Raw genomic sequence first — 27924 nt, 5'->3', positions numbered from 1 at the left:
ATGCTTTCGCGGTCTTCCCCTGTCAAGCTTCACAGCTCTCTAGCCGGTGCCCAGAGTCACAACTCGCATTGTACTCTCCATTCGGATTCAGATCTCTGTTAAACCCATGTTGAACCGATCAGATACAGTGGTTGACTGTCTGTGGCCACTGCCTAACCTTCCCATCTCTGAAACTCTTCTCGGCCGCCAGGCTGCTGGCACTGGGAGAGGGTGAAGTGTCCTGGGCCACCAGTTTAAATGGGCTGGCTGTCAGTCTGGAAGGTGCAGACAAATGATACCCATAAAAAGTGTATGGGCGCCGCGCAGGCATGTTGTACAAGTCTTGGTGCATTTGAGCCTCCTGAGACACGGTGCACCCTGGATGAATCATTTGAAGGGGTGAGAGTGTCCCCCTAGCTGTGAGCTGCAAGTCGTGGCCGCCGCAGTTTGCACTCTTCCCGTTGTTTACAGTCAGCGCGTTGAGTGAGGACAGAGAGGGGAACCGGAAGAGTAGCGGCGGCGATCTCTGAGGCACCAAAATCTCCGGCGGCGAGCTGTCGACTCTCAGCCTGTCGCAGAGGGGCACAGCGAAACGCTGAGGCGCCGGGCTTCGAGCCGGGCCCACCTTGTAGCACACCGGGCCGTCCACACCGCAGAGGGGAGAGTCTCGGCAGCCCATCCCCAGGGACGCTGAAGACACATGGAACAAGGGCGGAGAGCAGGATGGAGAGAGCACCGAGCCCAAAGGAGTGGGAGTCCCGGTGCAGGAGCTTCCCAGAGGAGAGGCAGAGCACCCAACTGGGAGGGGAAAAAAAAACAGAAATGCACAGTATTAAACTGTCTGCGGACACAGCTCACACTTTATAAATAGTTCTTACAATGAGGAGTGGCTCTTCCACACAATAAACGAGGAGATGTAGGGAGAGGCGGATATTTATTTTAATTCATGTATTGAATGATCTTACTTAGATCACACAGTTGCTTGCATAGATTCCGGGAAATGCACATACCTGGCTTTTGAATGTTAAAGTTTTGGAAGTCTAGGGATGGTCTACAGTCAACAGGTCTCCAGGGATAACTGTCCATCACTCGTTCCAGGCTAACCCTAAATGCAACATGGCATGTTACAGCTTTAATAGCTCTTTGATCTGAAGCATCACAGATATCTTCACAGTTCTCGGATTGTCTTAAATATATTAACAAAAATAGCGACACCTAAAAGTCTTGAACAATCACTGCAGCCACTAAATAGACACCAGTTACAAGACAACTCATAACTTCCCCCAGCAAAAACCTGAGCTGGTTTTATTGGTTAATGGTTAATATCGGGATCTGTGAATCTAGACATCGCCTGTGATATCTCCACGCCCAGTTGAAATGATGCATTACGGCTTGAGGTTAGGGGGTTTTAGTGTACCTGTTTCTCCCGGGATCCCTGAAACCTTTGGCGAAAGGATTTCGGTCAATTTTCAACCTTGTAATCTACAAAAGTACGAAAACGCGAAGTTACAAGTAAGAACAGGTCGATGAGCATGATAAATATCACGGGTCAATTCTCACTTTAAACTGTTTGGGAAGCGGGGAGTTCAAGTTAAAGGGAGAGAAATAAGCCGGGCAGAAAGAGAATGGATTGAATTTGGGATCCAAGTTTATAGGTACAGATATTTCCTTTTAAGAACAACAAATATTCAGATAGAAATTTGCGCTTGAAATTGACAGAATTGATGAGAAGCTGTGGAGTTATATAGCTACAATGGAAACCGACATAAAGACCCACTGAGAGATATCGAGCAATGAATAATAATTGTACATCGATTAAAAATACAGAGAATATGGTTTATATATACATAAATAATATATAAAAAATATACAATGTGCATTGTAAAGTAAGTAATAATGCACATCTATTGACGTATAGCTATAATTGCTATGTATCTGGAAGTCAGCCTCTACTTGGCAGATACTAGTCACTCCAAGGAGGCCGGGTCCCTCTCGCCTGTGTGTCTGTTGCGCTCTCTCTCTCTCCTGTCTGTCAGTCCCCCTCTCTCTCCTATATGACAGCCTCTCTCTCTCCCCTCCCTGGCAGTTTTTCTTTCTCCCTCTCTCTAACCTGCCTGTAAATCTCTCTCCTATGTCAGTGTTCCTCTCTCTTCTAACTGTCAGCCCCCCTTTCTCTACTTTATTTCAATCTCTCTCTCTCTCCCCCTCCCCCCCCCCCCCCCCACCCGAAGTCCCTTTCTTTCTCTCTCTCTCTCCTACACTCACTCCCTCCACCACCGACACACAGTGGCAGTAGTGTGTACCATCTACAAGATGCGCCGCAAAAACTCACCAACCCTCCTTAGACAGCACCTTCCAAACCCGCAAATGCTACCATCTAGAAAGACAAGAGCAGCAGATAGATGGGAATGCCACCACCTGCAAGTTCCCCTCCAAGCCACTCACCATCCTGACTTAGAACTATATAACCATTCCTTCAATGTCACTGGGTCAAAATCCTGGAACACCCTTCGTAACAGCACTGTGGGTGTACCTACACCACATGGACTGCAGAAGTTCAAGAAGGTGGCTTATCACCACCTTTTGAAGGGCAGTTAGGGATGGGCAATAAATGCTGGCCTAGCCAGCAATGCCCACATCCTGTGAAAGAATAAAAAATGATAGTGTCTCTCACTTTTCTAACTGTCAATCTTTCTCTCTCTCTCCCCAACCTGTCCATGTCTTTCTCTCTCCCCCCTACCTGTCCATATCTCTCTCTCCCCTACCTGTCCATATCTCTCTCTCTCTCCCCTACCTACCCATATCTCTCTCGGTGTCTCTCTCCCCTACCTGTCCATATATCTCTCTCTCTCCCCTACCTGTCCATATCTCCCTCTCTCCCCTGCCTGTCCATAACTCTCTCGCTCTCCCTCCTACCTGTCAGTCTCCCCCTCTCTCCTTCAGTCCCTGTCCCTCTTGCCAGTCTCTCTCTTTCTCCTACCTGTCCATCTCTCTCTTCTATCTGTCAGCATGTCTCTCTGTCTCTCCTATCTATATGTCTCTCTCCTGCCTCTCAGTCTTTTTCTCTCTCTGTTTAACCTGTCAGTCTCTATCTCCCTTTCTCTCTCCCTCTCTAGTACCTGATAGTTTCTCTTACTATTCTACCAGTCAGTGTCTCTCTCTCTCTAGTACCTAATAGCGTCCCTCACTTTTCTACCAGTCAGTCCCATACCTGTCAATATATGTTTCTTTCTTTCCCTTCTCATTCCAATATCCTCTCTCTCTCTTACCTGTCAGTTTCTCCCTCCACCTATTTCTTTCCTGGCATTGTCCCTGTATTTCTGTCTGACCTGTCAGTATCTCTCTCTCTCTCTCTTTCCAATCTATCAGTCTTTCTCTCTCTCCCTCTCTCTATAACCTATCAGTGTCTCTCTCTTTCTCTACAACCTGTCAGTGTTTCTGTCTGACTCTCTCTCCAACCTGTCCGTGTCTCTCTCTCTCTCTGACCTGTCAGAATCTCTCTGTCTCTTCCTCTGACCTGTCAATGTCTCACTCGCTCCCACTCTCCAGCTTGTCTGTTTCTCACTCTCCCTTTCTCCGACCCGTCAGCCTCTCTCCAACCTGTCAGTCTCTCTCTCTCTCTTTCTGATCTGTCAATGTCTCTCTCTCTCTCTCTCTCTGACCTGCCAGTCTCTCTCTCGTTCTCTCTGACCTGACAATGTCCCTCTCTCTCTCTCTCACTCTGATCTGGCAATGTCTCTCTCTCTCTCTCTCTCTCTGACCTGCCAGTCTCTCTCTCTCTCTCTGACCTGTCAATGCCTCCCTCTCTCTCGCTCTCTGTCTTTCCGACCTGTCGGTGCCTTCCTGTCTCTCTCTAACCTGTCAGTATCTCCCTGTCTCTCTCTGACCTGCCAGTGTCTCTCTCTGACCTGTCAGTGTCTTTCACTCTCTCCCGCTCTCCAACTTGTCTGCTTCTCACTCCCCCTTTCTCTGACCCGTCAGTGTCTCTCTCCGACCTGTCAGTCTCTCTCTCTGACCTGTCAATGCCTCTCTCTCTCTGACCTGTCAGTGTTTCTCTCTCCGATCTGTCAGTGTCTCTGCCTCTCTCTCTCTTTCTGACATGTCAATGTTCCCCTCTCTCTCTCTCTTTCCTGTCTGTCTGTCTCTCTCTCTCTCTAACCAGTCAGTCTCTCTCTCTCTCTGAGCTGTCAGTCTCTGTCTCTCTCCCTCTGTCTGACCTGTCAGTCAATCACTGTCTCTCTCTCTGTCTCCAACCTGCCAGTGTTTCTCTCCCTTCTTTCTTTCTCTCTCTCTCTGTCCTGTCAGTGTCTCTCTCTCTCACACTGACCCGTCAGTCACTGTTGCTCTCCCTCTCTCCGACCTGTTAGTGTCCCCCTCTCTCTCCCCCTCTCTCTCTCTCTCTCTGTGCCCTGTCAGTGTCTCTCTCTCTCACTCTGACCAGTCAGTCTCTCTCTCCGAACTGTCAGTCACACTGTCTCTCTCTCCCTCTCTCTCTCTGACCTGTCAGTGTCTCTCTCTCTCTCTGATCTGCCAGCATGTCTCTCTCTCTCTGACTCTCTCTCTCTCTCTCTCTGACCTGTCAGTCTCTCTCTCTCTCTCTCTCTCCGACCTGACAGTCACTGTCTTTCTCTCTCTCTCTCCCTCTCTCTAACCTGTCAGTGTCTCTCTCTCTCTCTGACCTGCCAGTGCCTCTCTCTCTCTCCCTCTGACCTGTCAGTCTCTCTCTTTCTCTCTCTCCAACCTGTCAGTGTTTTTCTCTCTCTCTGTCATCTGTCAGTGTCTCTCTCTGTCTCTCCGATCTGTCAGCATGTCTCTCTCTCTCTGTCTCTCTCTAGTCGCTCTCTCTCTGATCTGTCAGCATTTCTATCTGTCTCTCTCATTCTGACCTGTCAGTGTCTCTCTCTATCTCTCTGACCTGTCAGTATCTCTCACTCTCTCCCGTTCTCCAGCTTGTCTGTTTCTCACTCTCCCTTTCTCCGACCCATCAGTCTCTCTCCCACCTGTCAGTCTCTCTCTCTCTCTCTCTCTGATCTGTCAATGTCTCTCTCTCTCTCTAACCTGCCAGTCTCACTCTCTTGCTCTCTCTGACCTGTCAATGTCCTTCTCGCTGTCTCTCTCTCTCTCTCTCTTTGACCTGTCAGTGTTTCTCTCTCCGATCTGTCAGTGTCTCTGCCTCTCTCTCTCTTTCTGACATGTCAGTGTCCCCCTCTCTCTCTCACTCTGATCTGGCAGTGTCTCTCTCTCTCTCTCTGATCTGTCAATACCTCCCTCTCTCTCTCCAATCTGTCAGTCTCTCTCTCTCTCTCTCTCTCTCTGACCTGTCAATGTCTCTCTCTCTCTCTCTCTCCGACCTGTCGGTGTCTGCCTCTCTCTCTCTAACCTGTCAGTGTCTCTCTCTGACCTGCCTGTGTCTCTCTCTCTGTCCTGTCAGTGTCTCTCACTCTCTCCTGCTCTCCAACTCATCTGTTTCTCACTCTCCCTTTCTACGACCCGTCAGTGTCTCTCTCCGACTTGTCAGTCTCTCGCTCTCTCTGACCTGTCAGTGTTTCTCCCTCTGTCTCTCTCATTATGACCTGTTGTTGTCTCTCACTCTCCCTCTCTCTGACCTGCCAGTGTCTCTTTCTCTCCTTCTGACCTGTCAGTCTCTCTTTTTCTCTCTCTCCAACCTGTCAGTGTCTCTCTCTCATCTGTCAGTGTCTCTCTCTGTCTCTCTCTCTCTAACCTGTCAGTCTCACTCTTGCTTTCTGATTTTTCAGTGTGTCTCTCTCTCTCTCCAAGCTGTTAGTGTCTCCCTCTGTCTCTCTCTCCCCGATCTGTCAGTGTTTCTCTCTCCGATCTGTCTGTGTGTGTCTCTCTCTGTCTCTCACTCTCTCTATCTCTGTCCGACCTGTCAGCATCTCTCTCTGTCTCTTTCTCCTTCTCCCTCTCTTTCCGACCTACCAGTGTCTCTCTATCTCTGACCTGTCAGTCTGTCAGTATCTCTCTCTGTCTCTCTCGCCGATCTGTCAGAGTTTCTCTCTCTCTCTTTGACATGTCAGTGTCTCTCACTCTCTCTTCAACCTGTCAGTGTTTCGCTCTTTCACTGACTTGACAGCATCTCTCTCTCTCTCCCTCTCTCTCTTTCTCACCTGTCAGTGTCTCTTGTCTCTTTCCCTCTCTGATCTGTCAGCATGTCTCTCTCTCTCTCCAATCTGTTAGTGTCTCCCTCTGTCTCTCTGATCCATCAGAGTCTCTCTCTCTGACCTGTCAGTCTCTCTCTCTCTCTCTCTGACCTGTTAGTGTCTTTCTCTCTCCTATCCCTTCCGTCAGACACTCTATCTCTCCAATCTGTCAGTGTCTCTCATGCATCCAATCTGTCACCGTTCCTCTCTCTTTCTCTCTCTCTCCTGCTGTCATCTCCCTCTCTCTCCCATATTTCAGAGTCCCTCTCTCTCCTATCTGTCAGTCTTTCTCTCTCTGACCTGTCAGTGTGTGTCTCTCTCTCTCTCTCTCTCTCTATGGCCTGTAAATGTCTCTCACTCTCTATCCCTCTCCAAACTGTCAGTGTCTCTCTCTCTCTCTCTCTCTCTCTCTCTGACCTGTCAGTGTGTGTCTCTCTCTCTCTCTCTCTCTCTCTGACCTGTCAGAGCCTCTCTCTTTCTTTATGATCTGTCAGTGTCTCCCTCTCTCTCTGGGCTGTCAGGGTCTGTCTCTCTCTCTGATCTGTCAGTGTGTGTCTCTCTCTGTCTCTCTCTCTCTATCTCTCTCTCTGATCTGTCAGTCACTCTCTCTCCCTCTTTCTCTCTGACCTGTCAGTGTTTTTCTCTCTCTCTGTCTCTCTCATTCTGATCTGTCAGTGTCTCTCTCTGTCTCTCTGATCTGTCAGCATGTCTCGCTCTCTGACTCTCTCCATCTGTCTCTGACCTGTCGGTCACTCTCTCTCCCTCTGTCCCGCTCTCTGTCTGACCTGTCAGTGTCTCTCTCTCTCCCACTCTGACCTGTCAGTCTCTCTCTCTCTGTCTGACCTGCCAGTGTCCCTCTCTCTCTCTCTCCCCAACCTGTCAGTCAATCACTGTCTCTCTCTCTCCCCCTCTCTCCCTCTAACCTGTCAGTATCTCTCTCTCTCTCTGACCTGTCAGTCTCTCTCTCTCTGACCTGACAATGTGTGTGTCTCTCTCTCTCTCTCTCTGACCTGTCAATGTCTCTCTCTCTGACCTGTCAGTGTCTAACTCCCTCTCTCTCCAACCTATCAGTCTCTCTATCTCTCTCTGATCTGTCAATGTGTCCCCCTCTCCAACCTGTCAGTCTCTCTCTCTCTCTTTCCTGTCAGTGTCTCTCTCTCACAGTGACCTGTCAGTCACTCTTGCTCTCCCTCTCTCTCTCTCTGACCTTTCAGTGTCTCTCTCTGTCTGATCTGTCAGTGTGTCTCTCTCTCTGTCTCTCACTCTATATCTGTCTCTGTCCTGTTAGTCTTGCTCTCTTTCCGACCTGCCACTCTCTCTTTCTCTCTCTCTCTCCAACCTGTCAGTGTCTCTCTCCCTCTGACCTGTTAGTGTCTCTCTCTGATATGTCAGTGTTTCTCTCTCTCTCTCTCTGTCTCTCTTTCTCTTTCTGGCCTTTCAGTGCCTCTCTCTCTCATTCTGATCTGTCAGTGTCTCTCTCTCTCTCTCTCTGACCTGTCAGTCTCTCTCTCATTCTCTGATCTGTCAGTATGTGTCTCTCTCCCTCTCCAAGCTGTTAGTGTCGCCCTCTGTCTCTCTTTCTCCGATCTGTCAGTGTCTCTGTCTTACTCTGATATGTCAGTGCCTCGCTCTCTCTCTCCGACCTGTCAGTGCCTCTCTCTCTCCTTCTGACCTGTCAGTCTCTCTCCTCTCTCTCCAACCTGTCAGTGTCCCTCTCTCTCCCTCTCTCTCATTTGTCAGTGTCTCTCTCCATCTCTCTGATCTGTCTCTCTCTCTCTGTCTCTCTCTCTCTTTATCTCCCTCTCTGACCTGTCAGCCACTCTCTCTCCCTCTCTCCCTTTCTCTCTCTGACCTGTCAGTGTCTCTCTCTGTCTCCTTGATCTGTCAGTGTCTCACTCTGTCTCTCTGATCTGTCAGCATGTCTCTCTCTCTCTGTCTCTCTCTCTCTATCTCTGTCTCTGACCTGTCAGTCACTCTCTCTCCCTCTCTCTCCTTGACCTGTCAGTGTCCCTCTCTCTCTGACCTGCCAATGCCTTTCTCTCTCTGACCTGTCAGTGCCTCTCTCTCTCTCTGTCTCTCTCTCTCTTTCTGACCTGCCAGTGACTCTCTCTGTCTCTCTCTCTCTGATCTGTCAGTCTCTCTCTCCCTCTGACCTGTCAGTGTCTCTCCCTGTCTCTCTGATCTGTCAGCATGTCTCTCTCTGTCCCTCTCTCTCTCTCTATCTCTCTCTGTCCTGTCAATCTCACTCTGTTTCTGACTTGTCTCTCTCTCTGACCTTTCAGCATCTCTCTCTCTCTTTCCGACCTGTTAGTCTCTCTCTATCTCTGACCTGTCGATGTCTCTCTCTGTCTCTCTGATCTGTCAGCATATCTCTCTCTGTCTCATTCACTCTCTCTGACCTGTCATTCTCTCTCTCTCCCTCCCTGATCTGTCAGTGTGTGTGTCTCTCTCTCTCTCACTCCAATCTGTTAGTGTCTCCCTCTGTCTCTCCAATCTGTCAGTGTATCTCTCTGTCTCTCTCTCCGATCAGTCTGTGTGTCTCTCTCTCTATCTCTCACTCTCTCCATCTCTCTCCGACCTGTCAGTATATCTCTCTCTCTCTTTCTCCTTCCCCCCTCTTTCCGACCTGCCAGTGTCTCTCTCTCTCTGACATGTCAGTGTCTCTCGCTCTCTCCAACCTGTCAGTGTTTCGCTCTCTCGCTGACTTGACAGTGTCTCTCTCTCCTTCTCTCGTTCTGAACTGTTAGTCTCTCCTCTCCCTCTTTCTGACCAGTCAGTGCCGCTAGGGTAAAACTCCAAGAAGTATGACTAATGGGAAACAAAGCAGCAGGTTAGCCTGTGGGAGGGTGGATTCAACTTCATGGAAAATTATGAAAAAACTAAAAAGAAAGGAGAGGTTATTAAATTCTCCAGAACACAAAATAGGACAGAGTGTTTGGAAAAGGCTAGGAATCTAACTTCAAGCACATCAGATAAAGGGACGACAATGAGAAAGGGGATGGGAAATACAGGACTGAAGGTGTTGTATCTGAATGCACGCAGTATACGAAATAAGGTAAATGAGCTTGTGGCGCAGATTGAAATTGGCAGGTATGATGTGGTGGGCATCACGGAGACATGACTGTGAGGGGATCAGGAATGGGAGCTAAATATCCAAGGATATACATCCTATCGAAAAGATAGGCAGGTTGGCAGAGGGGGTGGGGTTGCTTTGTTAGTAAGAAATGAAATTAAATCGATAGCAAGAAATGACGTAGGGTCAGATGATGTAGAATCTGTGTGGGTAGAGTTGAGGAACCGCAAAGTTTAAAAAACCATAATGGGAGTTATGTACAGGCCTCCGAACAGTAGTCAGGATGTGGGGCACAAGATACACCAGGAGATAGAAAAGGCTTGTAAGAAAGGCAAGGTTACAGTGATCATGGGGGATTTCAATATGCAGGTAGACTGGGAAAATCAGGTTGGTAGTGGATCCCAAGAAAAGGAATTTGTGGAATGTCTACGAGATGGCTTTTTGGAGCAGCTTGTAGTGGAGCCCACTAGGGAACAGGCAATTCTAGATTTAGTGATGTGTAATGAGGCAGATTTGATAAGGGAGCTTAAGGTGAAGGAACCCTTGGGAGGAAGTGACCATAATATGATAGAATTTACCCTGCAATTTGAGAGGAAAAAGCTGGAATCAGATGTAACGGTATTGCAGTTGAATAAAGGCAACTACAGAGGCATGAGGGAGGAGCTGGCCAGAATTGACTGGGAGATGAGCCTAGCAGAAAAGACAATGGAATCGCAATGGCAGGTGTTTCTGGGAGTAATTTGGGAGACACAGCAAAAATTCATCCCTAGGAAGAAGGAGCATACTAAAGGGAGGACAAGGCAACCATGGCTGACAAGGGAAGTCAGGGACAGCATAAAAGCTAAAGAGAAAGCATACAATGCGGCGAAGAGCAGTGGGAAACCAGGGGATTGGGAAGCCTACAAAGACCAACAGAGGACAACTAAAAAAGAAATAAGGAGGGAGAAGATTAAATATGAGGGTAAACCAGCCAGTAATATAAAAGAAGATTGCAAGAGTTTTTTTAGATATATAAATGGTAAGAGAGAGGCAAAAGTGGACATTGGGCTGCTGGAAAATGATGCTGGAGAAGTAGTAGTGGGGAATAAAGAAATGGCGGAGGAACTGAATAGGTACTTTGCGTCAGTCTTCACAGTGGAAGACACGAGTAACATCCCCAAAGTTCAAGAGAGTCGGGGGGCAGAGGTGAGTATGGTGGCCATTACCAAGGAGAAGGTGCTAGGAAAACTGAAAGGCCTGAAGGTGGATAAATCGCCTGGACCAGATGGATTACACCCCAGAGTTCTGAAGGAGATAGCTGAAGAGATAGTGGAGGCGTTAGTGGTGATCTTTCAGGAATCACTGGAGTCAGGGAGGGTCCCAGAGGACTGGAAAATCGCTAATGTAACCCCCCCCTGTTTAAGAAGGGAGTGAGGCAAAAGACGGGAAATTACAGGCCGATTAGCCTGACCTCAGCCGTTGGTAAGATTTTAGAGTCCATTATTAAGGATGAGGTTTCAGAATACTTGGAAGTGCATGATAAAATAGGGCAAAGTCAGCATGGTTTCATCAAGGGGAGGTCATGCCTGACAAATCTGTTAGAATTCTTTGAGGAGGTAATGAGTAGGTTAGACAAAGGAGAGCCAATGCATGTTATCTACTTGGACTTCCAGAAGGCCTTTGACAAGGTGCTGCACAGAAGGCTGCTCAGTAAGATAAGAGCCCATGGTGTTATAGGCAAGGTACTAGCATGGATAGAAGATTGGCTGTCTGGCAGGAGGCAGAGAGTGGGGATAAGGGGGTCCTTCTCAGGCGGCTGGTGACTAGTGGAGTTCCGCAGGGGTCAGTGTTGGGACCACAACTTTTCACTTTATACATTAATTATCTAGCTGAAGGAACTGAGGGCATCCTGGCTAAGTTTGCAGATGATACAAAGACAGGTGGAGGGACAGGTAGTATTGAGGATGTGGGGAGGCTGCAGAAGGATTTGGACAGGTTAGGAGAATGGGCAAAGAAGTGGCAGATGGAATACAATGTGGGGAAGTGTGAGGTAGGAAGAATAGAGGCATAGACTATTTTCTAAATGGGGAGAGAATTCAGAAATCTAGAGTGCAAAGGGACTTGGGAGTCCTAGTCCAGGATTCTCTTAAGGTTAACTTGCAGGTCGAGTCGGTAGTTAGGAAGGCAAATGCCATGTTGGCATTTATTTCGAGAGGACTAGAATATAAAAGCAGGGATGTGCTGCTGAGGCTTTATAAGGCTCTGGTCAGACCACATTTAGAATATTGTGAGCAATTTTGGGCCCCGTATTTCAGGAAGGATGTTCTAGCCCTGGAGAGGGTCCAGAGGAGGTTCACGAGAACGATCCTAGGAATGAAAGGCTTAACATATGAGGAACGTTTGAGGACTCTGGGTCTATACTCGATGGAGTTTAGAAGGATGAGGGGGGATCTGATTGAAACTTACAGAATACTGAAAGGCCAGTATAGAGTGGACGTGGGGAAGATGCTTCCATTAGTAGGAGAGACTAGGACCCAAGGGCACAGCCTCAGAGTAAAGGGAAGTCCTTTTAGAACAGAGATGAGGAGAAACTTCTTTAGCCAGAGAGTGGTGAATCTATGGAATTCATTGCCACAGAAGGCTGTGGAGGCCAGGTCATTGAGTGTATTTAAGACCGAGATAGATAGGTTCTTGATTAGTAAGGGGATCAAAGGTTATGGTGAGAAGGCGAGAGAATGGGATTGAGAAACTTATCAGCCATGATTGAATGGCGGAGCAGACTCGATGGGCTGAATGGCCTAATTTCTGCTCCTATGTCTTATGGTCTTATGGTCTCTCTCTTTCTGACCTGTCAGTGTCTCTCTCTCTCTCTCTCTCTCTGACTTGTCAGTGTCTCTCTCTATCTCTCTGACCTGTCAGTGTCTCTCTCTCTCTCTCTGACTTGTCAGTGTCTCTCTCTATCTCTCTGACCTGTCAGTGTCTCTCACTCTCTCCCGCTCTCCAACTTGTCTGCTTCTCACTCCCCCTTTCTCCGACCCGTCAATGTCTCTCTCTGACCTGTCAGTCTCTCTCTCTCTCTCTGACCTGTCAGTGTCTCCCTCTCTCTTTCTCTCTCTGACCTGACAATGTGTGTCTCTCTCGCTGACCTGTCAATGTCTCTCTCTCTCTGACCTGTCTAACTCCCTCTCTCTCCAACCTATCAGTCTATCTCTCTCTGATCTGTCAATGTGTCCCCCTCTCTCTCCAACCTGTCAGTCTCTCTCTCTCTTTCCTGTCAGTGTCTCTCTCTCACAGTGACCTGTCAGTCACTCTTGCTCTCCCTCTCTCTCTCTGACCTTGCAGTGTTTCTCTCTGTCTCTGATCTGTCAGTGTGTCTCTTTCTCTGTCTCTCACTCTCTATCTGTCTCTGTCCTGTTTGTCTTGCTCTCTTTCCGACCTGCCACTCTCTCTTTCTCTCTCTCTCCGACCTGTCAGTCTCTCTCTCTCCAACCTGTCAGTGTCTCTCTCCCTCTGACCTGTTAGTGTGCCCCCCTCTCTCTCTCTGTCCTGTCAGTCTCTCTCTCTCACTCTCTGACCTGTCAGTCTCTCTCTCTCTCCGACCTGTCAGTTTCTCTCTCTGGCCTGTAAATGTCTCTCATTCTCTATCTCTCTCCAAATTGTCAGTGTCTCTCTTTCCCTCTCTCTCTCTCTCTCTCTCTCTGACCTGTCAGTGTCTCTCTCTCTCTCCAACCTGTCAGTCTCTCTCTCGCTCTCTCTCTGTGGTCTAGCAATGTCTCTCACTCTCCATCTCTCTCCAAATTGTTAGTCTCTCTCTCACTCTCTCTCTCTCCCTCTCCCCCTCTCTCTCCCTGACCAGTCAGTGTCTCTCTCTTTCTTTCTGACCTGTCAGTGTCTCTCCCTCTCTCTCTCTCTCTCTCTCTCTCTGCTATAACTTCCATCAGAAACTCTCTCTCTGACCTATCAGTGTCTCTCTCTGTTTCTGATCTGTCAGTGTGTCTCTCTCTCTGTCTCTCACTCTCTATCTGTCTCTGTCCTGTTAGTCTTGCTCTCTTTCCGGCCTGCCACTCTCTCTTTCTCTCTCTCTCCGACCTGTCAGTGTCTCTCTCTCTCTGACCTGTTAGTGTCCCCCCCCTCTCTCTCTCTGTCCTGTCAGTCTCTCTCTCTCAGTCTCTGACCTGTCAGTCTCTCTCTCTCTCTGACCTGTCAGTCACTCACCGTCTCTCTCTCTCTGACCTGTTAGTGTCTTTCTCTCTCCTATCCCTTCTGTCAGACACTCTATCTCTCCGATCTGTCAGTGTCTCTCAATGTATCCAGTCTGTCAGTGTTCCTCTCTCGCTCTCCTGCTGTCATCTCCCTCTCTCTCCCATATTTCAGAGTCCCTCTCTCTCCTACCTGTCTGTCTCTCTCTCTCTCTCTCTCTCCTACCTGTCAGTCTCTCTCTCACTCTCTGACCTGTAAATGTCTCTCCAAATTGTCAGTGTCTCTCTTTCTCTCCCTCTCTCTCCGACCTGTCAGTGTCTCTCTCTCTGTCTCTCTCTCCCTCTCTCTCTCTCTCCGACCTGTCAGTGTCTCTCTCCCTCTCCAGCCTGTCAGTCTCTCTCTCGCTCTCTCTCTGTGACCTGGCAATATTTCTCAATCTCTATCTCTCTCCAAACTGTCAGTCTCTCTCTCTCTTGCTGTCATCTCTCTCTCTCCCACATTTCAGAGTCAATCTCTCTCCTAGTTGTCAGTCTCTCTCTCTGACCTATCAGTCTCTCTCTCTCTCTTTCTCTGACCTGTTATTGTCCCTCTCTTTCTTTCCCTCTCTTTCTGCCCTGTCAGTGTCTCTCTCTCTCCCTCTCTCTCTCTCTGACCTGTAAATGTCTCTCATTCTCTATCTCCAAATTGTCAGTGTCTCTCTTTCTCTCCCTCTCCCTCTCTCTCTCTGACCTGTCAATGTCACTCTTTCTCTGTCTATCTATCTCTCTCTCCGACCTGTCAGTGTCTCTCTCTCTCTTTCCCTCTCCCTCTGCCCAGTCAGTGTCTCTCTCTCTCTCTCTCTGACCTGTCAGTGTCTCTCCCTCTCTCTCTCTGACCTGTCAGTGTCTCTCCCTCTCTCTCTCTGACCTGTCAGTGTCTCTCTCTCCTAACTGTCACTCATTCTCCTACTTGTCAGCATCTCTTTCTATTTTCCTGCCTCCTGTTAGTGTCTCTCTCCATCCTTTCAGAGGCTCTCTTTCTCTCATATCTGTCAGTCTCTCACTCTACTACCTCTCTCTTTCTACCCCTCCCCAACTCCAAATGTCCTTCTCTCCCATCTGTAATTGTCCTTCTGTCCTACCTGACAGTCTCTCTCCCTCTACTATCCGTTTCCCTTTTTCTCTCCCCTGTCCATCTCTCTCTCTCCCATACCTGCAAGTCTCTCTCTCCCAACCATCAGTTTTTACTCTCCCCTATCTGCCAGTCTCTGCCTGCCTCTCTCTCTCTCTCTCTCTTTCTCTCTCCTATTTGCCAGTCTCTCTCTCTCTCCCCACAACTGCCAGTATCTCTCTCTCTCTCTTTCTCCAGCCCGCCAGTCTCTCTCTCTCTCACTCTCTCTTTAATATCTAATAGTGTCTCGCACTTTTCTACCATTCAGTGTCTCTCTCTCTCCTACCTGTCTCTCTGTCTCACTCTCCCTTATATCTGGCAGTATCTCTCTCCTGTACCAGATAGTGTCTCACTTTTCTACCTGTCTGTGTGTTTGTCTCTCTCTGACCTGTCAGCGCCTCTCTCGCTCTCTCTCTCTCCTATCCCTTCTGTCAGACACTCTATCTCTCCTATCTGTCAATGTCTCTCACTGCATCCAACCTGTCAGTGAACCTCTCTGTTTCTTTCTCTCCTGCTGTCATCTTCCTCTCTCTCTCCCACATTTCAGAGTCTCTCTCTCTCCTACCTGTCAGTGTCTAACTCTCTCTCTCTCCTCTCTCCATATGACCTCTCTCTCCTACCCAACAGTCCCCCTCTCTCTCTCGCCTGTCAGTCTCTCTTTTTCTCCCCAACCTGTCAGTCTCCCTTTCTCTCTCTCTCTCCTACCTGTCAGTCTATCTCCGTCTCTCTCCTTCCTGTCTCTGCCCGTCTCCTTCTCTCTCTCCTGCCTACTGCTGTCTCTCACCCACACCTACCTGCTGGTTCTGGTAAGCTGTGACAGTTGTGAATTCAGTCTCTGGGAAAGTGAATGTGTGGACTCCATTAGCTGGGAGGCTCTGATTCACAGAGATGTGTTCATCCACCTCTTTCACTATCACATGAATTCGTGGTCGGTACTTGTGCATGGATTGGAGGATAATCTGGAAATAGTGAGAGAAATACTTTAAAGACATTCTATTTAAGGTAAAATTTATCAAAATCTATTGTGTGTGTTGAACAGTTCTCTGATCTCTCATCTCCTTCCAGTTTTAAGTTATGTTTTTGCATGCATTTGAAATAAACCTGTGGTTATTAAAGCTAATGATAAATCACAGTCTGAGCTGTCTGAGTTTATTCACAATTGTTGTGATTAGCAATGGGGCAGAGGCTGTGTGTATCTGCAGGATCATTGCAAGAATGCAATTTCTGTCTGGCATAGGCAAACCTCTCCCACTGCTGAGAAAATGTGTCTCATGCAGTTCACTTTAAACTAGGTGCCAGAACTATTGAATTATACAGCATGGGACAAGTCCATTCGGCCCATCATACCCATACAACTTTTAAAATGAGCTGCCCAATGACTCCTATTCTCCTGCTCAATCCTCCTAGTCCTTTAAATTCCACATGTTCAAGCATTTATTCAGTCTCTGTTTGAAAGTAACTAATGAATCTGCTTGCACTGTCCTTTCAGCTGTGCATTCCAGATCATCACATAAATACCTGAGTATTATACACTTTCACATAGTTTCCCGCACACATAAACTGTGACAAGCAAACACTGTCACAAGCAAATACACTGTCACATACACACATAAACTGTCACAAACACATACACACTGTCACACACACTGTCACACACTCAAACACACTGTCACAAGCACATATTGTCGCAAACACAGACTCTGTCGCACACACAAACTGCCACAAATGTACAAACACTGTCACACACAAACTGCAAACACACACACTGTCACATACACACACACTCACATACACACATTGTCATAGACACTCACTGCTACATATACATTGTTTCATATACACACTGTCACATACACACACTGACACAAACACACATTGTCACATACAAACACTGTCACATACACACACACTGTCACAGACACACACTGTTACATACACACACTGTCCCAGACACACACACTGCTACATACACACACTGTCACATACATACACACTGTCACATGCAAACACACTGTTACAAATACATACTATCACATACACACACTGTCACATTTAAACACACTGTCATAAACACACAGTCACAAACAGATACACATTGTCACACCCACACACATTGTCGCAAACACACAGATGGTCACATACACACACACACGCACACTGTCACATGTACACAATGTCACATACCCATACAGTATTACATGCACACACTGTGACATGTACCTGTTTCATATACACACTGCCACATACACACACACACAGTCACATACACACACTGTTACATACATGCACACTGTCACATACACACACTGTCACATACATACATACTGTCACATACACACACACTGTCAGAAACACACACATAGGCCTGAATTTTACTCTTGGCAGGTGCGTACAATCGACGGGCCCGGGACCGGTCGGGAAACAGGTCCTGACTGTGATCGGACAACAACTGCGATTTCATGCTGGAGGATCAATTAAGGCCTGTCCAGCATGAAATGCGTCTACCCAATGCTTGGGAAGGGTCAGGCGGGGGCAGGGGTGGGGGGCGGGGATGTATCGGGCACTGGGTCCAATGGCGACCCAGTAGGTGGTTTGAAAATGGCACAGGCAGCTCCTTTTAGGCTGCCGGGGAAGAACATACCTTCTGTGTGCTGGAGAGTGAAGCTATGGCCTCAACAGTGACTGGAGATGCCAAGAGGGAGGGCAGGTTGGGTGGGCACTTGCCCCCCCCCCCCCACCCCCCGGTTTTCGGGTGAGTGCCTCATGGTGCTATTGAAGGAGTTGGCTGCATCAGAGGGCTGAGGTGGGACACCCTCGTCCCCAGAGATGGAAGGAGGCAGCCACTGCACTTGACAAAAAGAGCTTGAGAGGAGGTGGCAGCTGAGGTCAGCTGCCATGGCGTTGTGCGGTGCACATGGGTGCAGCAAAAGGTACCATGACCTGCTCGCTTGGGAAGGGTGAGTGCCGTGTTGGCATGGATTAGTGTGATAAAGTGTTAAGGTGTGGCTGTCCCCCTGTGGAGCTCAGGGGTGGCAGAGTTTGAGTGCCAACTGTAAATCACACTGGAGCTGGCCAAGGGGGTGAGCCCTTGCGGCTCGAGGGCCACGACTCAGATGTGCCTGTAAGGTGTTCCTCAGGTGGGGTTGGCCAGGCTGCAATGACGCTGCAGGTAGAGAGTGGACTAATCAATGCTTCTCTGTCCTTTCAGGAGAAGATATCCCATAACAATATTGAGAGATTGTGGACAGATGGAGGCCCCCCAAACATCCTAATCCTGACCAGATACAAGCAGGACACCTTAGAGCTGGAGAGGCGCATGCGCCTCAGTCAACCAGTCGTGGACAGGCTGGGGTGTCAGATGAAGGTAAGAGCACAGTGCACAGAGATAAGAATTTTGGACTGTTCAACCATTCTAGTGCAGTCTCTTCATTGATGGGAGCCTCAAACCTGGAGTCCCCACTGATCATTGAAAGATGATGGCACCATGATGCAGATCTCCATTGTCTCACCTGGGTGCCTGGCATGCACAGTGACAGTGTGATGACTTAAACTAATGACATGTTGTTGCTCTTTCTTAGATTCACCAGCACGCACCCAACCACAGGACCCCAAGGAGCACCCCTGATGCCAGAGGACCACCAGGCTTCACATGCACCTGCATCATACCCGCTCCCTGAACCAGGCACCAATGCAGATACCAGCACCTCGGTGGGTGTTAGATCTTCAGCTAGAATGTCGGACCACAGCGGTGAGGGTATTTCACACTCACTTGAGGAGCAGGCGGAGGCAGGTGGTCAGTGCCAGTGTGGGAGTTGGATGAGGCACCCAGTATCCCAGCTAGGTGCCTGTCCATCAATGACGATAAGGGAGATCCAGAGCAACCCCAACACGTTGGCGCACAAGCTGCTTGTCATCTCTGCGGGCTCCTCTCAGGGCGCTCTGGATGACGGCAGCAGCTCCTCCGCCCCCCTGTCAGCGACCGTGGCATCTGATGAGGCTGCGATGATTGGGGAGATGCCAACCGTGGCACTGGCCACTCCCTCCCAGGCACAGGCTAACTGGCCAGAGGACGACCGCCAAGGTCATCAAGGCCAACAGGACAGCAGAGTCAGCAAGCTGTCCCCAATGCCGGTGCCAGCGAGGGGGGAGGGGGGCACTCAGAAACATAGGTTTAAGGCGCCATGAGCACAAGAGGGACTAGTCACGGGTGATCTTCTGTTCTGTAATGTTTTCTTTATGTTTATGTGTGGAACTGAACACCAGGGGTGGTCATGTTAATTTGTTTTAACTGTGAAAATTACATAAATTTTGTTTTTGTCGTAATGGTCTGAGTATGCTTCACCTTTTATTTTTGGGGCAGGGTACGCCAGTATGTAATGCTGGACATGAGTGGCTCTAAATTTTACTGGACAGGCATTGAGTGGACTTTGGATTCAAATGAGAGGGTCCTTTCAGACATCTGGGATGGAGGCGGGAGCCCTGGCATGAAGCGGAAGCAGATCTTTGGCAGCCTAGCTGACGGAGTGTTGGATCACGGCATCTTGAATGGATGATCCTGCCTCCCTGGAGGTTACAGAGGTCTGCCTCCATGCCCTCAGTGTTCTCCTCACTATGCTCCTCTTCTGACTCACTACTGGATTCATCATCTGTGGCCTGTGGAGCTGCCTCAAGATCCTCTTCATCCTATGGGTCCCCCCCTTGCCAGTGCCAGATTGTGGAGAGCGCAGCATGCAACCACGATCAGTGACACCCGCTCTGAGAGGGTATAGTAGTGCTCCCCCTGAACGGTCCAGGCGTCGGAAGCCATCTTCAGAAGACCAATGGTCCTCTCTGTCACTGCCCTTGAGGAGACATGACTCCTACTATAACGCTGCTCTGCCTCTGTTCTTGGGTAGTGGAGAGGCGTCGTAAGCCACCTTGTCAATGGATAGCCCAGCCATCCATCCAGTTGGGTTGGAGCACTGAAGAGCTTTGGCACCTGGGAGTGTCTCAGGATGTAAGCATCATGGGAGCTACCAGGGTACCTTGCACAGACTTACAGAATCTGCATCCTGTGATCACACAGTATCTGCACATTCATGGAGTGGAAGCCCTTCCTGTTGACGAAGGCACTCGACTGCCCCATTGGAGCCTTGATGGTCACAAGTGTGCAGTCCATTGCATCCTGGATGCGGGGGAACCCAGCAATCGCTGCAAAGCCTCTGGCTCGCTCCGCCTGGCTGGCCTCATCCATATGGAAATGAATAAATGTCAATACCCACCTGAGCAGAACATCTGTCACCAGCTTGACACATCTATGGACAGCTGATTGGGACATTGCACAAAGATCCCCCACTGACCCCTGGAAAGAGCCGGAGGCATAGAAGTTGAGGGCCACTGTGACCTTCAGAGCCACTGGCATGGGGTGTCTGCCCACATAATCAGAGGTGATCTCAGGCCCGATCCTCTGACAGTGGAGGTCACTGTCTCCCTTGAGAGATGGAGCCTCTTTCAGCAATGCACCTCAGGCATATTGAGGTAGCTGCATCGCCACCTGTAAACCCTGGCAATAGCATAGTGACTTCTTCTGCAGCCCCTTCCGCCTTGGACTACCTGCTGGCCCTGCGCCCCTTCTGCCTGCGCCTCTCCTCCCACAGGTCCCTCCCCTGGAAGCTGCATTAGGACACCCGATCTCCTCTCCTTCTGCCCCTCACTTCCTCCTCAGAGGAGATGCCACCAGCGGAGACCACAATCCCCATTAGCATGCTTACAGAAAGCTGGCTCAGAAGGGGCGGGTGGGGGTAGTTGGGAAGCCGACTGCCGCCCACAGTTGGGGCCGGACCGCGATTTCACACTGGGGGGCCAATTAAGGCCTGCCCAGCATGGAATGCGAGTGGCAGCGCTCAGTGAGGGCGAGCAGGGAACTTTGCGCATGCGTGCAAGTGAGCGCTTGAAAGAATTTTAAAAGAGCACATGAAGAATTTTTAAAATTACAAATAAAGATTTTTAAAATGTTATAAACATGGCCCCTCATGTTATAAATGGGACATGTTATAAATGAAATTTTTAAAATTTTATTTTATTTTTATTTGTTTTTGGAAACCTCATCCAGCCTGTCAATCGTAAGGTTAATTTTCTTTTTAATGGCCTTACTAGGTCTTTTAATTGTCGGCGGATGTGCTGCCATTTCCCGCACGCGCCCACAGACCGAAATACCATGCGACTGCGCATTGACATCGGGATGCTGCTCGCCTGACATCAACACATGTCATTTTACACTTGAGTGGGTCGTGCGCGCGCCCGCCTGCCGAGGTAAAAATTCTGCCCGCTGTCACAAACATACACTGTTACAAAGACACACCATCACATACATAATCACATACACTGTCACATACAGAATCACAGAATTGTTATGGTGCAGAAGGAGGCCATTCGGCCGGTCATGTCGGCACCAGCTGTCTGAACATTTTAACAGTGCCAATCTCCTGCCTTTTCCCCATAAACCTGCATGTTGCTTCTATTTAAATAATTATCCAATGCCCTCTTGAATGCCTCAATTGTACCTACCTCCACCACACTTCCAGGTAGTGCATTCTGAACCCTAACTACTCACTGTGTGAAAAAGCTTTTTCTTACCTCGCATTTGCTTTTTTTGCAAAACACTTGAAAACTGTGCCCTCTGGTTCATGATCCGTTTATGAGCGGGAACAGTTTCTCCCTATCTACTCTGTCCAGACCCCTCATGGTTTTGAAAACTTCTGTCAAGTCTCATCATAACCTTCTCATCTCCAAGGAAAACAGTTCCAATTTTTCCAATCTTTCCTCATAACTGAAGTGTCTCATTCCTGGAACCACTCTCGTAAACCTCTTCTGCACTCTCTTCAATGCGTTCACATCCTTCCTATAGTGTGGCGGCCAGAACTGTACACATACTTCAACTGAGGTCTAACCAATGTCTTATATAAGTTCATCAAAACCTCCATGCTCTCGTACTCTATGCCCCTATTAATGAAGCCTAGAATACTGTATGCTTTAGAGACAACTCTCTATGCTTCAGAAACAACCTGTCCTGCCACTTTTAATGGCTTATGTACATATACACCCAGGTGTCTCTGCTCCTGCATATCCTTTAGAATAGTATCCTTTATTTTATGCTGTCTCTCCATGTTCTTTGTACCGAATTGTATCACCTCACACTTCTCCGCATTGAACTTCATCTGCCACTTATCTGCCCACTCCACCAATGTGTCAATGTCCTTTTGAAGTTCTGCACTGCCCTCCTCATATTACTCCTCCTTACAATTCTCCCAAGTTTTGTGTTGTCCGCAAACTTTATTGTCCCCTGCACACCAAGAGCTAGACCATTAATATATATCAGGAAAAGCAAGGGTCCCAATACCGACCCCTGGGGAACTCCACTACAAACCTTCTTCCAGCCCAAAAAATACTCATTAACCATTACTCTCTGTTTCCTATCCCTCGGCTAATTTTGTATCCACGTTGCTATTTCCCCTTTTATTCCATGACTTATAACTTTCCTCACAAGTCTGTTGCGTGACATTGTATCGAACGCCTTTTGGAAGTCCATGTACACCACATCAATGGCTTTACCCTCATCAACCATCTCTGTTGCCTCTTCAAAAAACTCCAACAAGTTAGTTAGACATGATTTTCCTTTAACAAATCCATGCTGACTCTTCCGAATCAATCCACATTTTTCCATGTGACTATTAATTCTATCCCGAGTAATTGTTTCTAGAAGTTTCCCCACCACCGGAGTTAAATTGACTGGTCTGTAATTGCAGGGCAGATCTTTACAACCTTTTTTGAACAAGGGCATAATGTTTGCAATTCTCCAGTCCTCCGGCACCTCCCCTGAATCCAGGGAACATGGAAAGTGCCTCCACAATTTCCACTCTCACCTCCTTCAATATTCTTGGATGCTTCTCATCTGGTCCTTATCAACTTAAAGTACCAACAGCTTATCCAGTACCTCCTCCTTATCAATTTTAAATCCTTCTAGTGACTGAGTTTCCTCCTCTGTTACCAAGGCCTGGTCGGTCAAGAAAGATGCAAAGTATTCATTTAACACCTCAGTCATGCCTCTTGCCTCTATGTGTAAATCCCTTTTGGTCCCTAATAGGCCCTAGTCCTCCTTTCACCACCTTTTTACTACTGATGTGCTTATAGAATATTTTGGGATTTCCTTTTATGTTAGCGGTCAGTCTTTTTTCATAATCCCTCTTTGCTTCTCATATTTGTTTTTTCACATCCCTTCTGAACCTTCTGCATTCAGCTTGGTTCTCAATTGTATTGGCTACCTGACACCTGTTGTAAGCACACTTTTTCTTCTTTAACTCAATTTCTATCTCCTTTGTCATTCAGGGAGCTCTGGATTTGTTTGTCCCACCCTTCCCTTTTGAGGGAACGTACCTTGACTGTGCCCAAACTATCTCCTCTTTGAAGTTAGCCCATTGTTCAGCTACTGTTTTTCCCACCAACCTTTGATTGCAATCTATCTGGCCCAGCTCCGTTCTTGCCCCATTGAAGTCCTCTCTCTGCCAGTTGATTATTCTTACCCTGGATTGACCAATGTTATTTTCCACTGTCATCCTAAACCTTATGATACAATGATCACTGTCTCCTAAATGTTCCCCCACTGTCACTTGATCTACTTGGCCCACCTCATTCTCAAGAACTAGGTCTAGCAGTGCCTCCTTTCTTGTTGGACTGGACACATAATGCTGTAGGAAATCCTCCTGAACACAATCTAGGAATGCATGTCCCTCACTGCTCCTTACACTACCACTATCCCAATCTATATACGGGTAATTATAACGACCGTATGATGTTTACACCTCTCTGTAATTTCCTTGCAGATTTGTTCCTCTATATCCTTCCCACTAGCTGGTGATCTATATATTACACCGAGCAATGTAATTGCACCCTTCCTATTCCTTAGCAGTAGCCAAATCGATTCTGTCCTTGAATCCTTTTCCCTTTCCTATCTTTTCTGAACACTTTGTAACCAGGAATATTTAGCATCCAGATCTGTCCTTCCTTAAGCCAGATCTCCATTATCGCCACAACATCATAACCCCACAAGGCAATCTGTGCCTGTAACTCCCCAATTTTATTAACTATACTCCATGCAGTCACATACATGCAGTGTAACCCTGATTTAGACTTCATTACTTGCTCCCTTACTCCAACGCCATCTATTTACTTACTATTCTCTATTTTAGTGCTAGCTGTCTCTCCCAATATTCCGTGCACCCTGGTATTACTTTCTAACATTCTTTCCTGGTTCCCACACCCTTGCTGTGTTAGTTTAAACCCTCCCCAACAGCACTAGCAAAACGCCCCGCAAGGAACTCAATCCCAGTTCTGTTCAGATGCAACCCCCCGTCCAGTTTGTAAAGGTGCCATCTCCCCCAGAGCCAGTCCCAGTGCCCCAGGAACCTAAAGCCCTCACTCCTGCACCATCTTTCCAGCCACACATTCATCTGTCTTATCTTCATATTTCTGTACTCACTTACACGTGGGAGTAATCTGGAAATTACTACTCTAGAGGTCTTGCTTGCTAATTTTCTACCTAGCTCCCAAATTCCAATTGCAGGACCACATCCCCTTCCTACCTATGTCATTAGTGCTAATGTGGACCACGACCTCGGGCTGTTCGCCCTCCCCCACAAGAATATCCCGCAGCTGTTCTGTGACATCCTTGACCCTAGCACCAGGGAGGCAACAAGCCATCCTGGAGTCACGTTGACAGCCGCAGAAACGCCTGTCTGTTCACACACTGTCTCTCTCACACACACACACAGTCACAAACACACACACACACAGTCACAAACGCACACACTGTCATACACAGTCAGAAACACACACCATTGCGCGCGCACACAGTCACAAACACATACACTGTCACACACGCACAGTCACAAACACACACACAGTCACACACAGTCACAAACGCACACACTGTCACATACACAGTCAGAAACACACACACTATCGCACATACACCTACACACATTCGAGTTTGAAAATTATTGCATGCAACAATATTTGCCGGGTTTGTGGCCGTGTAAATATTACGGTTTACGGGGCTTGCATTGCTCAGATAAGGATAAAATTTGAGACTGAATGCTTACATGTCCCTTCTCGTCCATATCATTGTTGGTGAGTTTTACCCGGTCGAAGCTAACGACTTGCTTCATCCAGGACTCCCCTGAAGCTGGTGAGTCAGGGTGCACGTAGAGGCGGGGTGTTAGCGGAGACTGTTCGGTGTTTCCGGCCACCATCCACTGGGAGCTGTGATACACATACCTGTAAACAGCACACAACCAGTGAATGTCCGGGGAGGGTGAAGGGGGAGGGGTGACGGGGCGTGGGGGGTTGAATCTGGCCCTCAAGCTGCAAAAGTTAACGGGTGTAAGAATCATAGGATAATACAGCACAGAAGGCGGGGGGGGGGGGGGGGGGGGGCATTCGGCCCATCGTGCATGTGCCGGCTCTTTGAAACAGCTATCCAACTAATCTCAGTTCCCTGCTCACCACCCCCCACAGTGCTGTAACATTCCCTTTCAATTATTTCCTTTTGAAAGTCATTATTCAATCTGCTTCCAGCACTTTCCCGGCAGTGCAGCCGCGACAATAACAACTTGTGTAAAAAAAATCCTCCTCCCTTTACGAAACCCCCTGAAATCTGTGATTGGTGACCCTGCTGTGACTGGGAACACTTTCACCTTATTATTTACTTTGCTAACGGCCTTCATTTTGAACGTGATCACATCTCCCTCGATCATCTCGGCTCGGCTCGGAACGGAACACGGACAATATCCACGGTCACTCCATAACTGAAATCCCTTGGCCCCGGTGTCATGCCGCCAAATTTGCTTAGTCAGTCCCTGAGAGTTGGTATGTCGGGGAGCAGCATTGAAGCATGGTTATCATAATGATGGAGGCGGGAGGGGGGTACAATTAAATGTTAACAAGAGAGACAGCCCTCATTTTGAGCTGGGGTCGTGGTTCTTGTCGGGTTCACAACCGCCGTCAATTTGACTTTTGTGCCTCATGTTGTCCTGCTGTATAATCAGGTGCAATTCCGAGCCTTCCCCTCAATTCTACTGAACATTGACCCGAATTGTTTGGTTTGTAACTCCGCAGGTGCTGCCAGAGCTGCTGAATATTTACTGCTTTGATTTCGGATGTCCAGGACCCACAGTGTTTTGCTTTTATATCAGTTCTGGTTTTACTTACTTTTGAGGCGATGAGCGAAAAGTGTCAAGCAAAGCAACTCATTCTCAAGATGTGAAATCTAGTCAGTGAGGGCGGTCTAAAAATGACTTGGCTCACTAAGAAATCCACAGTAGCTAATAAAAAAAAATCCAATTGGAGTTTCAATCGCTTAATTCACGAATGTTATACGCTTTTAAACGGTTGTATATAAAAGCCAAGTCACAACATGACCCCTGTAACAATGAGGGACATTAGTGTTACATGTGTTAAGATTTAAAGGGCAGGTGAGCGAAATACATTGCGGGTCTCTCGGAGAGTTGGCAATATGCCCTCGCGGTGGACGGGCAGTTATAGGTTTCGGTACCTGTATCTCTTAGAATCCACGGGGATAATGTCCATGGCGATGTAATATTGCTTGGCCGGTTCCAGGCCTTTGATTTTCACCCGTACGGCGGGAAACATGCGCCTGCAAACAGATAAAGCACGGTCAGACCTCGCACTTGCCTTTCCCCTGATGAGACACCAGCTTCCTAACCAGCCCGCCGATCAGAACACATCGCATTTCAAATGTGATTATGTATTCTTTTCTCCGGTTTGAGAATCCGGATCCCTGATTTATAATCAAGCTTCTTGGCTGACTGTGACTGAATCAGACAAATCTATTATGTGGAGATTTTCTTTGATACTTGGAGCAGCAAATCCTAACATTTCCCTGTTTGTTTTACATGGAAACCATAAATCACAAACCTTGCTCAAAGTATGTGAGGAACCGAGCGAGTAACGCATCATTACATTTCTGATATGCAACTCCACAAAAGTAGAAATATTCCCAATATTTGAAAGGAACTGATTGTTTAACCGCCTGTTTCCATGCAGAGGCTATGTAATTTTGGTTATATATATGTCGGGCTAAATTCGAAGCAAATGGGGGTAGTCAAACAAACCGGACTTTCAAAATGTGTGGAAGACCGGAGCTCAGCTGCTCCCGGTTTATCTGAACGACTTTTGAGAAGTTAACCCTCGTTCAGGGCCAGGGGGATCTGATAAAAAGAAAACCTTGCGTTTCCATTCGGTGACGCTTTGCTTGTTTTAAAATTTGTCAAACGGGAAAACATCAACAGACTCCCTATTTCGTTATAAATTGAAGACAGAACAATCCAGAGTATATTCATAAAATGCAATGCACTGATGAGATCGGTGCTCTCTCTCTCTCTCTATCGGGCACGGACCTGGCCCCTCTCTCCCCCCTCCTCACCTGCCAGCTTTAGTGATGATCATCTCTGTTCCAATTTCATGGAACCTTTTCCAAAGCTCCGTTCCTTGTAGCTCAACCCGGAAACCTCCCGAGTCACCGCCGCGCGATATGGGGGACAGGCAGCGGCGGCTTTTGCTCCTATGGCCTCTCGCCTCCACTGCTCCATCAACATGCAAAATAATAAAAGCAAACAATCCTGAACAAAGCCACGTCCGATGCCGCCGCTTCGACACCCGGTTCCAGCAACCTCCACACACACCACCCCCCACCCACCTCCCCCAACCCCTCAAGACCTCCATCTGAATGTCATCACCTCGAACTTGCAACTTGGGGCAACTTTAAACAAAAAACAAATAAAGCCTCTTCAAAAGTTACACGAAACTTGCAACCTGGGTCTGGGATAAACAACCTTTTATTCCCACAACTGTTACTTGGTCGTGGGATAGAATTCATGAGGCTAGCTGATATCGTTTAAAATATTGATTATTACTGCTTCACATCTTTAAATGTTAACTCGTATTTCCAAAACAAGAGTGGGGAGGGGGCGGGGGGGATTGAAGCCTGGAACTAAATAATCTATTAAAAATTGATCCCGGTATCGACAAAAGCAGAATAAAAGCTATTGAAGTAAAAAGCAGAATCGAAAAAGGCAAGGACCGGCTTACAAACCGATATCCACCAAATAAGAAAAAAAATATTTCAAAGACTTCTAATTTGTAAACATAGTCCTTTTGCAGAATGAGAGCGTAGAAATATAAAGATCGCGGAGATTTTCCGCTATTGTGCGCTGAGAGTTAGTCTCTGCCCCGGCTCGATCATTATTAGACAAAGTTGACTGACTAGATTGTTCCTCTTCTCTCTGCTTGGAGCGCTCAGACTGTTTCAGCAGGTCGCCCGCCCCATCT

General features: G+C 47.9%; 1 protein-coding gene across 1 annotated transcript; it reads right to left on the bottom strand.

The window, feature by feature from the left end:
* Nucleotides 1-27924, bottom strand: LOC144683312 (T-box transcription factor TBX22-like). The gene is made up of 8 exons (XM_078546251.1): nt 27860-27924; nt 27020-27176; nt 26129-26230; nt 24678-24852; nt 15336-15500; nt 1397-1461; nt 990-1084; nt 1-777 (listed from the first exon to the last, which is right to left on the bottom strand). Coding segments are annotated over exons 1-8 (1419 nt in total). The 5' UTR covers nt 27861-27924; the 3' UTR covers nt 1-118.

This window comes from Cetorhinus maximus, chromosome 8, assembly GCF_964194155.1.
Source record: "Cetorhinus maximus chromosome 8, sCetMax3.hap1.1, whole genome shotgun sequence".
Taxonomy (NCBI): domain Eukaryota; kingdom Metazoa; phylum Chordata; class Chondrichthyes; order Lamniformes; family Cetorhinidae; genus Cetorhinus; species Cetorhinus maximus.
The sequence above is the reverse complement of the archived record's forward strand: the minus strand, read 5'-3'. Positions and strand labels throughout refer to the sequence as shown.

Excerpts from the sequence above, each read along its gene's own strand:
- LOC144683312 (XM_078546251.1), bottom strand. Across the intron at positions 24,853-26,128 it reads GTGGATTCTAAGAGATACAG|GTATGTGTATCACAGCTCCC; the intron begins GTACCGAAACCT and ends TGCTGTTTACAG. Across the intron at positions 778-989 it reads CTTTAACATTCAAAAGCCAG|TTGGGTGCTCTGCCTCTCCT; the intron begins GTATGTGCATTT and ends TTCCCCTCCCAG.